The sequence below is a fragment of the Suricata suricatta genome, chromosome 7 (genome assembly GCF_006229205.1).
Source record: "Suricata suricatta isolate VVHF042 chromosome 7, meerkat_22Aug2017_6uvM2_HiC, whole genome shotgun sequence".
NCBI classification, from domain to species: Eukaryota; Metazoa; Chordata; class Mammalia; order Carnivora; family Herpestidae; genus Suricata; species Suricata suricatta.
In genome coordinates, this window is record NC_043706.1 from 138644088 (window position 1) to 138659966 (window position 15879).

General features: G+C 47.5%; 1 protein-coding gene across 1 annotated transcript in view; it reads right to left on the reverse strand.

Moving 5' to 3' along the window:
- PRKN (parkin RBR E3 ubiquitin protein ligase) overlaps positions 1 to 15879 on the reverse strand; it is a gene marked incomplete at its 5' end in the record, with an annotated part of 1091762 nt that overhangs the window by 27312 nt on the left and 1048571 nt on the right. The window contains one exon of the mRNA XM_029943267.1: positions 2111 to 2194. Within this exon, the coding sequence (XP_029799127.1) occupies positions 2111 to 2194 (84 nt within the window). The remainder of the gene's footprint in view (positions 1 to 2110; positions 2195 to 15879) is intronic.

The window sequence follows — 15879 nt, forward strand, 5'->3', positions numbered from 1 at the left end:
GCTTCCTGAATTTACTATTACTATCATTATATATTTTTCTGTAAGTCTCCCCTATGACTCTGTCATATGCTGAAGAAAAATGTACTTGTCTGCCATTTTCCAGCAGGATGTCTGGGGCATGAAATGCTTGATTTCATGTTGGCTAAATGGTGGTCTTTGCAGACACAGGCCCCTGGGTACTGGTCATCTGTGCTTCAGCCCGGCTCTAACTATCTTTCCCCCACTTTCCTGAGTTGAACGTTAATGCTTTAATGGTTTAAAATTTGGGGGGGGGGAGGTTGGTTGGTTCTTCTTGAATGAGTAATGAAGGGGATTCATGGGTGGGCCTGGCACTTGGACAACTATGGGTTAATGGGTTCTCTTCTTCACCCTACTTCTACTGTTTTCCAATAGGTAGACATTAAGCTATCACTTCTTGGAAGACTTCGTGCATGTCTGCAGTCATAAGAGCCCAGGGATATAAGTTGCTAGACCCACCCCATTTCTCAGAGCCTCGGGCCAGTCTAGCTCTTCTGGGCTACCATGGTCCAGAGGCGGGGGGCGGGATCTCATGGTCAATATTATTCCTGACATTAGTATGCAGTGAGCTTGTATTTGAATGCCCCTGAACTAAAATAAAATCAACAGAAAGAGCATTTGCTGCCTCTTTTGAAGAAATGGCAGTTCAGATCTAAATCTCCCCATAGGCTCCTAGCCAACATTTTAGAAGCTGATAAGAAGACCTGAATTCACTAATTATGTTTATTGGGTTATGCTAATATTAGTAAATAAATCCACAGAATACCTTACCAAGATACACTTCTTTATGCTCTGATTTTAGAACATTCAGATATTTTAAAGATTTTTTGATGTTTATTTATAATTAAGAGAGAGAATGTGTGGGGGGGACAGGCAGAGAGAGAGGGAGAGAAGATCTGAAGCAGGCTCATGTGATGAGAGCAGGGACCACGATGTGGGGCTCTAACTCACGAACAGTGAGATCAGGACCTGAGCTGAAGTTGGAGGTTTAACCCACTGAGCCCCCCAGACACTCCAGAACACTCAGATATTTTAAATTCTCTACTGTGAAGTTAAAATGTTCTGAAATGTCCATGTCTATTTATGAGGTTCCTGTCAATAAAGCAACTAAAAGATATATCTGGGTAGGTTTAATGTTTAAAACCTTGTTAACATCTGTATCAGTAGAAAAATAATGAGCAAATTCATGAGCTGTGCTGAAACTTTTACTCCTTTCCTCTAAGGTTTGGTTGATCATAATTAATAAATAAAAGAAAGTGTATTTGCATTTCCCTAAGCCTGATATAGCAGATTGGAGAGTAAGGCTCAGTAAACATGTTCTTTACCTAATCAAGACTGAAATACAATTTAGCATAGTTCATGATGTTGCTAAAGACCACTTATATTCTTGCATCATATCATATGTCTACGCATATCATACTTTCACCAAAGATTTTTAAACAAGGCATTTTGGAAAAGGATATAAATGTGGGGTTAATATTGATTGAACTGATTTAGAAATAGTTGAATTATTTGATCTTTCCTCTAAAGACTCCTCTTGTCATGCTATCTTCCTTTTCCCTATTCCATATGCCCCTAGGGAAAAACTATTATGAAAGTATGGACATATCCCAATGGCCATCTACAGCCCTACCCCAAGGAGGTGGGCGGTTCTGGAAGGACTTGGAGGATGGAGTAGCAAGAGTCCCATTCCCGTGGTTGTTTGCTACTTAGGCTCGTTTTGCAATTTTTGCTCTGCTTTACTTAGCTTATTATTTTTTAATATAATTTATTGTCAAATTAGCTAACATACAGTGTGTACAGTGTGCTCTTGGTTTGGGGGGTAGATTCCTGTGGTTCATCACTTATATACAAAACCCAGTGTTCATCCCAAGAAGTGCCCCTTCAATGCCTGTCCCTCATTTCCCCCTCTCCCCCACTCCCCCCTCAACCCTGTTTGTTTCCTGTATTTAAGACTCCCTTATGGTTTGCCAACCTCTCTGTTTGAAACAACGTCTTTAACGTTTGAAACCCTCCATGGGCTTCAGGAAGCAGCTCTTGTCTCTCCCCCATATCCTGAGCCCTGTTTTGTGACAGGAAGAGGTCACCCTACCTGAGAAACTGCTCCTGAGGCTTCAAATAGGGCTCTGCATTCACCTTCATGGTACGCTTCCTTACAGTCCCGGCAAAAGACGAGCTGCGGAAGAACGCACGTGTGTTAGCGATGGGCTGGATGGGTGCATTTGGACAAGCTCATTATATTCCTTCCTCTGACGTGTGTGATGAGTTCTGCACCAGATTACTTTTTGCAAAGAGAAAATAAAGTTATATTTTGATGGTATTATTCACTCTTTACTAGCCAATGCTCCAAGCACTACAGCAGGGTTTCAAAGATGCATGGGTTATTTTTCCTCAAGATATTTCCAGTTTGGCAGGAAAGTTAACAATGCAGATGAATTCCTGTAGTGAAGGGTTTTTGGTGTTAGGCTGTGAGGGAAGTGACTTTATTTAAGAGTTTCATATCTAGGGGCACCTGGATGGCTCAGTTGGTTGAGTATCTGACTCTTGGTTTTAGTTCAGGTCATGATCTCACAGTTTGTGGGTTCCAGCCCCACATCAGGCTCTGAGCTGACAGCACAGAGCCTGCTTGGGATCCTCTCTCTCTGCCCCTCCCCTGCTTGAAGTCTGTGCTCTTTCAAAATAAAGAAATAAACTTAAAAAGAAAGAATTTCACATCTGGTATGTTTACATACATAGAGGATTTCTATGTACATATTAACGGATTGGTGTTGCAGTGATAGCCCATTATGGAAAGAAGAAATAAATTATGTCCCCTGCAAATTCATACGGCGGTCTTTACACCTGGGACCTCAGGGTGTGATTGCATTTGGAGATAAGGTCTTTGAAGAGGTAAGTTAGGGAAGATGAAGTCGTTAGAGTGGCCCTCCGCCTATGTGACTGGTCTTTACAAAAGGAGATTAGGACACAGACCCACACACGGACTGAGAGACACAAGGACATGTGAGAAGGTGACCATCTGCAAGTCAAGGAGGGAGGCCTCAGTAGAAACCAAGGGGCTTATTCTGGGGCTTCTAGCCTGCAGGACTGTTTCTTACAGTTTTCTTAAAGATTGTTGTTTGAGGCTCCTGGTCTCGGGTGCTTTGTTATGGTGGCCGTAGGAGGCTAATACCTCATCTGGAGGGCATCTCCCCCGGTGATAGTTCTCCGTGGAATGGAAGAGACCTGGGGCCCAACCAACTGCCCCTCACCTTCCGTCTGCAGGGAAGGAATCTACAGGAGTGAATGCTGGAAAGCATTTTTTAGCTTCTGGCACCAGGAGACCCTTCTAGAACTACTTCACTGTCTCCCATTGTGCTCCAGAGGCTGTGGGCTCTGCAGTAGGACACGTGGGACTGAAGTCATCAATCCCATCGCCTGCCCACTGAGACACGTTGGGAAGCCACCTTGTCACCTGGGCCTCAGTTTCCCCCTTTGAAAAACCAGGGTAACAGTAATAACTATCTCCTCTGATGACTGGAAGACGTAGGTGAAATAATACGTGCGAACTGGCACCCAAGACGTTCTAGCCATTACACAGATAACAGCCAGGGACTGCTTTTCCCCAGCACCATTTCACAGCTGAAGAAGGAGTTGCCTTACTAGAAAACAGGGTGCCTTCGACAACCCTCCTCTAACTCCCTGGAGAGAAACAGATCTCACAAGAGAGCCAGTGTGATTAACGAGTATGGTGTGTGGGCAGTGGTGGTGGTTTTATCGCATCAGCCCCGGATGAGCTGGGAGTCTTCCCACGGAGAGGTAGGTTTGACATCTCTGTGGCTTAGATGTGGATGTGTTCACTACCTGACCAACAGCACCTGGTGGAAGTGATGGTGTGCGGCTTTCTGGGCCCAGGTCTTAAGAAACTGGCAGCTTCCGCTCATGTGAGTGGCTTGTGAGAGGCTCATGTACAGCGGAACCAAGGCCGCTGGCCCAAAGCACTGGCTGAGTGCAGGCAGCCGGCACCGTATGTCTGAGCATCTTTCCAGGGGATCTTCCAGCCCCTGTATGAGGGGGCCCAGCTGACCCCGTGTGGAGCAGACTCGCTGTCTTTACAGGCCACTGTCCAAGTTACAGCCTTGTGGGAAAAGATAATAATAAAGAGCAAAAACAGGAACAAGATTGTTGTTTTAAGTCACTGAGTTTTTGGGTGTTTTTTTTATCCAGCAATCGATAGCCGATACAGTAATGGCACTGAGAATCTAGAAGACTCAAAGTTCTGAAGGCTTAGAAGTTGTCAGATAGCATGCGCCGGGAAATGGGCACAATTTTGCTTCAGGTAAGAGCGATCTGAAGTGATAAAGAAAATCACAAACAAACAGGATACAGGAAAGTCCAGCTTTATCCCCCGATACATAGCCATCCCTCTGCCTCAGAAACAGCCGGTCCATGTAGTTTTCCTTCAGGCTGTCATCACCACGGAAACAGATCTCCCCCCTTCCCCACGTCCAATTTCTTGTTTCACCCTCTCATCTGAAAATCAGCTTAATCTCAGCACATACCAAACCAGAACGGCAAGTGTTCTTTAAGGAAAAGGTCTCTTTAGGTACAATGCAATCTCGGGGCGCCTGTGGGGCTCGTTGGTGAAGGATCTGACTTTGGCTCAGCTCATGATCTCATGGTTGGTGAGTTCCAATCCCGCGTCGGGCTCTGTGCTGACAGCTCAGAGCCTGGAGCCTGCTTCGGATTCTGTGTCTCCTTCTCTCTACCCCTGGCCTCCTCACTCACACACACACACACACACACACACACACACACACACACACACACCCTCTCTCTCTCTCTTTCTCTCTCTCAAAAATAAACATTTGAAAAAAAAGATATGATGCAATCTACCTTCCAGCCATCAGTTTCAGGATACTGCAGTCTCCTTCTCACAGCAAGGAAACAGCCCAAGTTAGTGGGATGTAAACTTTATTTAAAGATTCAGGTTGACGGGAGATGGGTGTATGTCAGGGTGCCTTTACGTGGTTCACCAATACCACCAGGCTTTAGTTCCTGACATTTTAATTTTCCCTGAACTGAAAGCTGATCCAGTGAATGGGGAATAAAGTAGATCTTAGGGTTTCCTCTTAAGATTAAAAACAATTTTTTTTATTAACGTCTCCGTTCATCTTGCCTCAGAGCCAAGGCTCTGCTCTCCTGTGCTCGTGCTGAAAAAACATAGACTGTGTGGTTGAATCACCGAGAAGCACTTGCTGTGTGATTTCACCCCCACGCTTTCTATGGAAGCGAGTCTGATCTCTCGGCATGACAGGGAAAACGCTTCACATCTTATTAGTCAGTGGATGAGATATAAAATCAGTTTCATGGTAGAGGCACACCCTGGAGGTTGATCAGTTTGTCAGAATAAATAGGCCTTTCCTGACACAAAGACATTAAATTCCCTTTCACACGGGTACTACAAAGAATGGACTAAAAAAATAACAGAAAAGGAAGAGCACATAAAACAAAGGTCTCGCCGTTTCAACCTGGCAAAAGGCAAGCAGAAGCTGCAAGAATACAGTGGTGATCATTTCACACTAAGGTACCTGTTAATTTCTTCTATTCGGAGAGCATGCCTTAAATACAGTGGGGCTTCCTAGGTAAATAACTTGAATCTGTCTCCTACAAAACATCTAGAAAGCCTGATTTGATCTTGAAAATGTTCAGGTTTTTATTTTATTTTATTTTTTTATGTTTTATGTTTCATTTTTGAGAGAGAGACAGCATGAGCAGGGGAGGGTTAGAGAGAGAGGGAGACACACAATCTGAAGCAGGCTCCAGGCTCTGAGCTGTCAGCACAGAGCCCAATGCAGGGCTCGAACCCACGAACCGCAAGATCATGACCTGAGCTGAAGTTGGCTGCTTAACCAACGGAGCCACCCAGGTGCCCCTTAAATGTTCAGGTTTTTAATTACTCACACTTCAACCAGGAGGTTGTACTGATGTTTAGACCCCTCAGTTCCCAAACTGGGCACCGAGGTACTCTGGGGTGCCATGACAGGCTCACAGGGGTACAGTGGGAAATTTTACATCTGTGGGGAAAATACAGTGATAGAATCGGTTGGACACTATGTGAACTACTAACTCAAGGCAGTTCATGATGTGACGGTGGCTTGTGCTCCCCCCGTTTTGATGACGTCTCTTGGCAAAGATGGTTTTTTTGTTATTGTGATAGAAAAACAACTAGCGTATGAACATCTGTCTGTGACAGGAGATGCGGTTATTTAAGAATGAAATAAAAATAGTTTTTCTTTCCATTTCTGTGAACTATCTTTTCAAATGACTATTACATTGCTAAGGCATTCATTCTTATATTACTTGGATCTAAGTATTTAACACACAAAACTGCTTGGACCTAAGTATTTGATAAACAAAATGACAATTTCTTTTGGCCCAGAGGCACCATGAATAACTTCCTGAGCTTCCAGGGGCGTAACAGACAGAAGGTTGGGAAGCTCCGGCCTGGGTGACACGCCCACGACAGCGTTTTGGGACAGTCTTCGAACTCTGCCAGCGGCACAGATATTTCTAGAGAAAGGGCTTGAGGAGAAGACAGAACCGCTCCAATGGTTTCACATCCAGTCTGCCGACTCTGCGTATCCCTCACCTGGGGGCACAAGGACCTTGTTCTGACCGAGATGCAGAGGGCTGTGAATTACTCAGCCACTGGCTCTTAACTCACTGTGGTCTCACATTTGCTAAAGCGACCTTACAGGTGAATACCAGTTGAGTGGAAGGAAGTGCCACACATTTACGCGGTCTACTTTTCCCGGGTTGTTCTCTCTTGGGCTATATCTGATAAGTGCCACCGTTTTCTGTAGTTAAAGAACATTTAAAACCTTTTAAAATTATAAAAGTAACACATACTTATAATGTTGCTTCCCTAAATTCTATCCCTTATTAGATTGGATTAGAAAGCAATATATATATATGTGGACTGTATTATCTTAGCTTCTACCTTGTTAGCTTTCAACCTCAACTTGGCTTGACTATAGTCCCCAGTGATTCAATCGAACAGTAAGCTGGTGCTTCTGTGCTGGTATCTCTAAGCCCATAACATCCATTCTCAGTCTGCTTTAGGAAAGAGAGAGGATCCTAGATCATCTGGGTGTGCCCAATCCAATCTGTTGACAGGTTTTCAGAGCGGAAGTGAGGTTTCCCCCAAGAAGAAGAGAGTCTGTCTCTGTGGGCCAGCCTGCCCTTCCTGGAGACCTACCTGCCAGATCAGCCCCACAGTCACGGAAGTCAGCTCTCCCCCTGTGCATGTGGATAGGGACGTGCCGATACACACAGACACCGATCTATACATCTGTGGATCTCTGGGGCCGGCTGAGTGTATTCACAGACCTATATCTATCTATATCACAAACAACTACATCTGGTCACTCCTACTGGTTCCCCCTCGCTTTGGAACTCCTGGCTGATATAACTCAGCTTCGATAGAAAAAACTTTACTAGGTCAGTTGATTTCTTTTGCCAATGGCTGTAACATTTCCATATTACATTATATTAACATGGCATTAAACAGCTACTTGAATTTTCTATGTGATTTGCAAAATTGTAGTTCAAATCTCTTTCCCTGTGTGGTTTTCAATCCCAAGTAGACACAGGACAATAGCTCTTAGAATTCAGCATTGGGAACAAGGTTGTCACTCCCGACAGTGTGACTGTGACTGTGTCCCTTTGTCTGACAGTGAACATACTAATCCAATTCGTTTTGATCTTTGGATCAGCTGAGCTGCCTGGGAGCCCGATGCCCAACTTTCCACCTAATTGTAGAAACTGGCTCATCCGTGGTACCGAACACGAGGCCTACCTACAACTTTAGAGCAACTATTTAGTAAATGCGAAATTCAATTAAGACAAACTGTTTTCCTAAGAACTAATAGCTAAGCTATTCTTACCATTCAGATCATCTGTTATTTGCCTTGCAATGAATACACGTTGAGGGTTTGCTTTCAGGACAAATGAAGTCTTGGACCTGGGCCATCCATAAAAGAATAGCAGATTGTAACACATGAAATCGCGTAGCAGGCATTTATTTATATTTTTACAAGTCAGACGTACTTATGTTTAAAAGTAAAGCCTCTGAAGTCAGAGAGACCCAGGGACAGAGGCCTTTCTCTACCATTTATTGTCTTGTGTGACCCTCAACATCTCCTTCATTATTTTGTAAGGAAGAAATAATAAGGTGATGAGTATTTAACACAGTTTCTGGCAGAGAGTAAATGCAATCAACGGTTTCCTCATAGAGTTACGATGCTTTATAAGCAATAAAATTCAATAGAAAAGTGAGGTGACAGTGAAGCACCGTGTTAATTAACGCAGTTCCCACTATTCAGGTAATAAACGTGAAAGTCCTGCGTGAACCTGAGAGCCTCCTAGGAAATGCCAGGTTTGTGAGCCCCCCTAAGTGCTTTACGGAAAGCGATGCCTCACTTTGCTTGTCTGTGTGAAAGAGGCGCCTCCGCTGTCAATCCCTTGGACAACCCAGCACCACCACTGAGCTCTATGAATTGCCTGTCATGTTTGTCATTCACTATCATGCCAGTAGAGAAGGCATTTGATTGATGTGGGAGTTTGATTTCCCACATGCCCATGATGGAGACGTTCAAAAGGAGACGTATGTATATTTTCTTCTTGGCAACACGAGACGGAATGAAGGGAACAGCTTCCAATGCCATCAGAAAACTCAGTATCTGCTGATCAATAAAGTTGAGTCAGTTGGTGTCTATAAGTAATGACCCTCCAATAAGGGTTTGATCCTTCAAGTTGAGTGATGTCTATAGGATCAAATTTCTTCCTGCCTATATTCTGTCGTGACAGTATCTATTATAAAATCACTTTATTATCTGCCATTTATTTCTTTCCCCCATAGCTCTGAAGTTCTGTGTTAAAAGAAGAGGAGAGAATCCAATACAAACTCAGGGCTCCTTACTATAGTCAAGGGACACATCAAAAGCATGAAGAACACATCTGTGCTTCTGTGGGATCAGATGAAATATTTTTCTGTCCAGAAGATGGCAGCAGCGATACACACACACACACACACACACACACACACACACACACACACACACACATCTATGATCCAGCTTTGGTGTGTCAAAAACAGTGTATCAAAAGAGTAGGCTCCCCATGGGGTAACCAGCTGCTGATACATGCAAAATTGTTCTGACAAGACAGTGCAACACAACGGAAATGGTGTGAGATTATAATGCACTAAAACAAAATTTTGAAAAGAAGAAAGTCAGGTTATTTCCTTTCAAGTACCCATCATCTTAAAACCACAGAATCTCATGGTGAAAAGCAATCTTAAACTGTGCCATGCTCCAAATGTAAACAGATTAAGACCATCTTTTGCAAGCAACCTCCAAATGGCTAAAAAGAAATAATTTTGAGGAAGCTGAATATAGCCCAGTGGCTGAATTCCTTTGTATTTTTCAAATTCTATATGAATCATGAAGGTGGGGGCGGGGGGGGGTGTGTGTGCCTGCGTGGCTCAGTTGGTTGAGCATCTGACTTCGGCTCAGGTCATGATCTCATCGTTCATGGGTTCGAGTCCCGCATCAGGCTCTGTGCTGACAGCTAGCTCAGAACCTGGAGCCTGCTTTGGATTCTGTGTCTCCCTCTCTCTTTGCCCCTCCCCCACTTGTGCTCTGTCTCAAAAATAAATATAAATAATAAAAAAAAATGAAGGAGGGTTAAATAGTGCCATCTAGATTCCCGCAAAATACCATGACATTGACCCCTCTCATCCCCCAGATTATTTTTGTGTTAGGTTTCCTACCACGGAAGGCCCTTACTTTCCCTGGTTTAATTTTCATTCATGGGGAACTCTTAACAGAATTCTGAAAATTCCCTGTCTTACACCATCAGGATCTCATCAAGTACCATATGTGCCCATTCAATCTTTCTGATGTGCGTTGCCTCAATTTATGCATCCACTGTGCGTACAATCACTGGTCTCAGAACCAGGAACCTACTAGAGTCGATGAGTTTGCACTGTGAAGAGACCACGTACCCTAGCTGACCCTCAGTAAGGCTGACCTCCAAACCTCGAGTCAAGAGGGGGCACCTCACAGATGCTCCAGACAGTGAGGGGGGAGGGGCCCCTGATGACAGCACTGCTGGAAACTGACCTGTCTGATACATAAGTGTAGACCAAGATATTTAAACTGATTTCCTACTTCAAAAGGTTTATAGTTTTTTAATACCTAAAAACGTTTGCTGGCCATTTATTTCACCTTTTCTTTAACCACTTTATTGAGATAGAACTCCCAGAGTCACCGGTTTTAAAAAGTAGTTTATGCCTGTTTTGAGGGGTAAGACATGCACACAGCACCAACTCAAATGGTGCAAAATGTATACAGTGAGCAGTCAGTCTCTCTTCCTCCTTGATCGGCTACAGTGCTTCTGGGAGAAAATCACCGTCACCTGCTTGGACCCTTCCAGAAATTTTTTATGCATTCTATTTTAAGGCAAAAATGGCATATAAAATGTTGCATTACGCCTTGAGCTTTGCCCCTGGCTGGTTCACTTACTGCATTTCCAGCCTGCTCTCCATCAGGGCACGTCGAGCAGCCCATCCTTCCTGAGCAGCTGCACAGTGTCCTAGCTGGTCGATGTGCCTTCCCGCACCTAGCCAGCCCCCACCGATGACCAGTGAGGTCTTTCCCAGTATTTTGCCATCATAAACAAAGCTGCTGGGAACGTCCTCCTGCCCAAGTCAGTTTGCACATGTGCAAGGAAATCTGTGGGCTACATTTCTAGCAGTGAAACAGCTGGGTCAGAGGGCATTCGGAGTTTAAATTTTGATTGCATTGGCACATCTGGCCTCCATGGAAGATGAGGCAGGCGGCCGGTGGCCAGCAGCGAGGTGTGTGAAAGCCTGCTCCCTGCCTCCCCGGCTCGCTGCGGTGCCGCTGAAAACCCACCGTCATCAAACAATGGCATGGGAAGAATTTCAAATAAACACAGCATTTTTGCTAAGACCCTCTTTTCCCATGGAGACAGGCTCCTGGCCAAATAACTAACCCCGAGTCACTTCTGAATCTTGCCCATTTGGCTGAACCAGGGTCAGAAGTGGCCTGTGGTCCATCCCCACCTGTCATTTCCCTGCTCCTGGCGCCCAGGCTCTGTGACTAGGTACACCCAGCCTGCTGTCTTCTTGTTCCCTCTGGCCCCAATTTGGTCCACTTGCTGGGAAAGGGCTTTAAGTGGATTTGAGCTTGGTGGCGCTAAACACTGATGGCCAACATACTGGAGGTCCAGGTCAGAGAGAAGGAAACGGGAAACAAGGAAGCATCGGGCTTGGCAGCCAGGGCTGCGTCCTGTCCCCAGGGCGGGGGCGGGACTGGGTGATTTATAGCAGTGATGCTCTCCCTAATCTCTCCACTTCCTCCCTCTGCTGTAACCATTTTAAAATCGATTCCTGTGGGGACGGTCCTCGCCCACATTCACGGCATCTCCCGGCTCACATCATGCCTTCTCATGTTTCCAAAGGGTAAAGTAGGATGTGGCTGCAGGCGGGGACTTTTGTATTTATAACGTCCACACCATCCACGGTCATCTGGACAATCTTCTTGGCGGGCACATTTCTGTAACAGACTGAAAATTCCCTTTAGCATCTTGCAAGACTGGCTCAATTTTGCTTTCAAATCAGCATTTCCCAGACCTTATGGAGCACTTGGCTCCTTCCAGAGGAGCACTGGTCACAGAGTATCAAATTCAACACCACTTTCAAATATTGCCATTCATTAGTGGGCCCATTCAAATATTGCCATTAATTAGTGACCATGTTTGAATATGGCCATTCATTAGTAAAACGCACAGCATATGCCTTCTAACATTTCTAACTGGTCTCTAATCCTTGTGACCTTATCATTTACAATCTGTAGCACGGCACTAGACTTTGTAAAAATGACTGCACTATGCCAGTGAAGACGAGCAATCCAAGCCATATGGCAGTTTGAGCCCAATTTGTCCCCTGTGCCCGTGGGCACCCTTCTGTTCTCTTAGTACAGCAGGGGGACCGAATGCTTTCCCTGAGCACCTGGGCCCGACCCCAGGCAGCTTGGGCTGGGTCAGTTTCAAAAGGGAGCCAGCTCAGTGGGTGGTAACCCCCCCCCCCCCCAACTCCCCTAGCCCCGCCACATTTGAGAGACTATCTTTGGAGATTTTGCAGCTTATCAAGATTCATCCACCAATCCATCAACAGGAAGCGTTACTGTGCACTGAGCAGCGTCCTAGGTGCCCTGGGGACTTACTGTTCCTGCCCCCCTGCCGCAGCCTCAGCCAGAAAGTCAGGGTACCTTTCTCTGAAGCACCGTCTCTTTCTTACTTTTTCCTTTATGAGATGTTTGCCCTCTGTGCAGAACCGTTGTCGCTTCCGGCCTTTTCTACACCGAAGGAACCTGTGTCTTAGACCTCTCTGTGTCCCCAAGATCCAGGGTCTGGAACATGAGAGGCCTCCATGTCTGCATGCAGGGTGGAGGCAGAGCTGGGGGCGGGGGGGGGGCACTGCCTGCGAAGAAAGAGCGGGCCAAGAACATCCCATGCTCTACACCCCTGTGCTGACCGATCTGCAGGAGGCAGGTCTGCAGGCGCTCGGAGATGCTGGGTGCACTGGGCTGGGGGCGCGGCGGGGGACTCACAGGGCTTCCTAGCCTCACCCCCCACCTGTCTCGCCAAGCCTCTCCCCACCACCCCGTTCCGTTCCGGTCTCCAGCCTCGGGGTTGGGGAGTCAGAGCCCTGGGATCACAGGGCAGAACAAGAGCCGAGGGAGCGAGCAAGCGGCCAGGAGCTGGGCGGAGGAGGGTGCAGGCCCCCGGGGGTGGGGGAGGGAGGAGGGTGCAGTTCCCCGGGGACCCCGCTGCCCCGGGGGGGCCACATGCATCCGCGTGTCTGGGGCTGCCTTTCCTCTTCCCCCGATCTTCACTCCCCCGCGCAGCCCAGGCCCCACATCCTCCAGGACGCTGGCCCTGCACCTGCCTGCTTGGGGGGGGGGGCTCCTGCGCCCCACAGCACGTGTCCACGGAACCGATGGGGGGTCGTTCCCCGCTCCCCCACACACCCTCACCGGGCTGGAGGCCACGCGCACAAAACAGCCTCCCTGTTCACGGGCCAGGGCCGAAGGCGGCGGTGTACCCTCGGGCGGGGCATGGCCCCACGTGTGCGGAACTAACAAGTGGGCGGTGCTAGAACAGTCTATGCTACTGAGAAACACCCGGGGCGGCGCAGGGTTGGGACACTGGGCCATGAGAATGCGGAGGAAGGAGACCAAGACGTTCAAAGGGAGAGCGGGAGTTCTTTAGTGACCTTGGTGCAGTGACGCGCAACTCTTAGCCAAATTCAGAGGCCAAGTTCACGGGCGGAGGGAGTGCAACAGGGCTTCACTGCAGAGGGGCTGAAAGCAGAAATAGAAAGCAGAGAGACTATGAGATGCTAGAGAGGGAGCCACAGTGGGAGGAGCGCCCTGGAGCACGTCAGGGCCAGGGACAGCCAGACGCGGTCAGAGGATCCTGGTGGCAAGGAGGAGGGCTGGGTCTCCAGGCTCGTGGGAGGATGACAGCGGCCCGGCACCACGCTGTCGAGCAGGTTGTGCGAAGGAGACCTGGCCAGTGCAGTGCCAGCTGGTGAGCCTCCGGAGTCAAGGGGAGGAGGGTCCAGCAGACCTGGAATAGTCATTGTTAGGAGATGGCAGAGTTGAGAGAGGTCGCTGAGGACCCAACTGGCGTCACCGCATCACCCTCTGGGTGCCTGACCAGCACTCACCTTCACCTGGAGCTTGTTAGCCCCGGAAGTGCTGAATCCGAATCTGCATTTCAGGGGCGCCTGGGGGGGGTCTCAGTTGGTTAAGCGTCCCACCCTTGATTTCAGCTCATGTCATGGTCTCACGGTTCATGGGTTCGAGCCCTGCATCGGGCTTTGCTCTGAGGGCACCTGGAGCCTGGTTGGAATTTTCTCTTTCGCTCTCTCTGCCCCCTGCCTCCGTTTGCATGTTGCTTTCTCTCCCTCTCTCTCAAAATAAATGAGCTTAAAAAGAAAAGAATCTGCCTTTCAGCACAAGCCTGACTTATGCACATGTACACAGAAGGTTAGAAGCGCTGCTCTAGCTGGTACACACAATAGAAGTGTACTGAGCACGCACACTGTGTGTCCGACAGCCTATGGGTATATGGAGGTTTAGAAGGTATAATTCCCAGTCTTGTATGAGTCACCGTTCGCTCTCCCTCTTTTACTCCCTTCCTCTGCAGCCCTCGGTCCACTCAACAGGCATTCATGGAGAATGTTCTGGCGCCAAGCTAGGCAATGCGAGAGGTGAGCATTTCGATCATTCTTCCTGACCTCCTTGCATTTCTGTTTCCTGTGTCGTGATCGTTGTGGGGGGCAAGGGTCTGGGGGAGCGCCGGGTGTGAGCTCCCCCCACCCCAGGCCATCCTGACAGGTCGCCAGGAGGAAGTGGAGGGTAAAGCGAGGTCCCACTGAGTGGTCCAAGTGGTAGGCCCCCTAATACTGCTAATTCCAAGTGTTTGAACAGTGCAGGCCCTGGAGGTGGTGGGAAGGAGGAAGGACAGCTCTTCTTCCTCAGCACCACTGAGCTGGGGCTGCTGAGCGGTAGGGGAGGTGGCCCCAGGCATGGGGTGGGGCTGGGGTCAGATGGAGCCGGGCTGGGGGCGCAGGGAGCTGGGAGCCACGGCACAGCCATGTACAAGGTCAGGCGCAGGGTGGAGGGACAAAACACTCATTTAGAAAATCAGCGTTCGGTACTGGGAATGTGTTGCCGATAAAACCCAGCCGGAATAGAACCTCCCAGTGGAATTTGGCAGCGTTTCTTGTCTCTTTGGTTCTGAAACCACTGGCAAAAGGACACAGTTTGGGGGCACCTGGGTGGCTCAGCTGAGTGTCCAACTCTTGATTTTGGCTCAGGTTGTGATCTCATCATGGTCATGGGATCAAGACCCGTGTCTGGATTTATTTTTAAAGTTTATTTCTTTCTTTCTTGGAGAGACCTAGAGAGCCAGCAGGAGAGGAGCAGAGAGAGAGGGAGAGAGAGAGAACCCCGAGCAGGCTCTGCACTGTCAGCACAGAGCCTGATGCGGGGCTCGAACTCACGAACTGTAAGATCATGACCTGAGCTGAAACCAAGAGTTGGATGCTTAACAGATGGAGCCACCGAGGAGTCCTAGGAGTAATTTTAAATGTGCTTGCAGCCACATAAAAAAGTACAAAAGAAATAGGTGAAATAGATATATAACCCAATATATACTAAAGAGTATTTTCAACATGTTATCAATATAAAAAAGGTTGTTATTTTCCATTTTGGTTTTCACTAAGTCTTTGGAATCTGGTGAGTATTTTATAGTCATTTCACAACTCAGTTTGGACCAGCTGCCTTTTAAGTGCTTGGCTGCCACACGTGGCTGGCTGCTGCCATGCTGGATGGTGACGTTTTAGAACTTTCTAGGCTGAGGGCTGATGACGATGTAGATGGTCAGTTCAGGAACCACAGAACAGAAGAGGCAGAACACCTTCAACATGGTCTATGTAAGCAGGTCAAGGTGAGGTGAGAGACAAGGAGAAGATGAGAAAATGAAGAGTGTTCTGGAAAGAAATTCACATATTTGAAATTTTTTTTATGGTTTATTCATTTTTTGAGAGACAAGAGTGTGAGCAGGGGAGGGGCAGAGAGGGAGACTGGAAGCAGGCTCCAGGCTCTGAGCTGTCAGCACAGAGCCCAAGGCGGGGCTTGTGAGATCATGACCTGAGCTGAAGTCAGACGCTTAACTGACTGAGCCACCCAGCTGCCCCCAAATTCATGTATTTTCTCTAGTAAA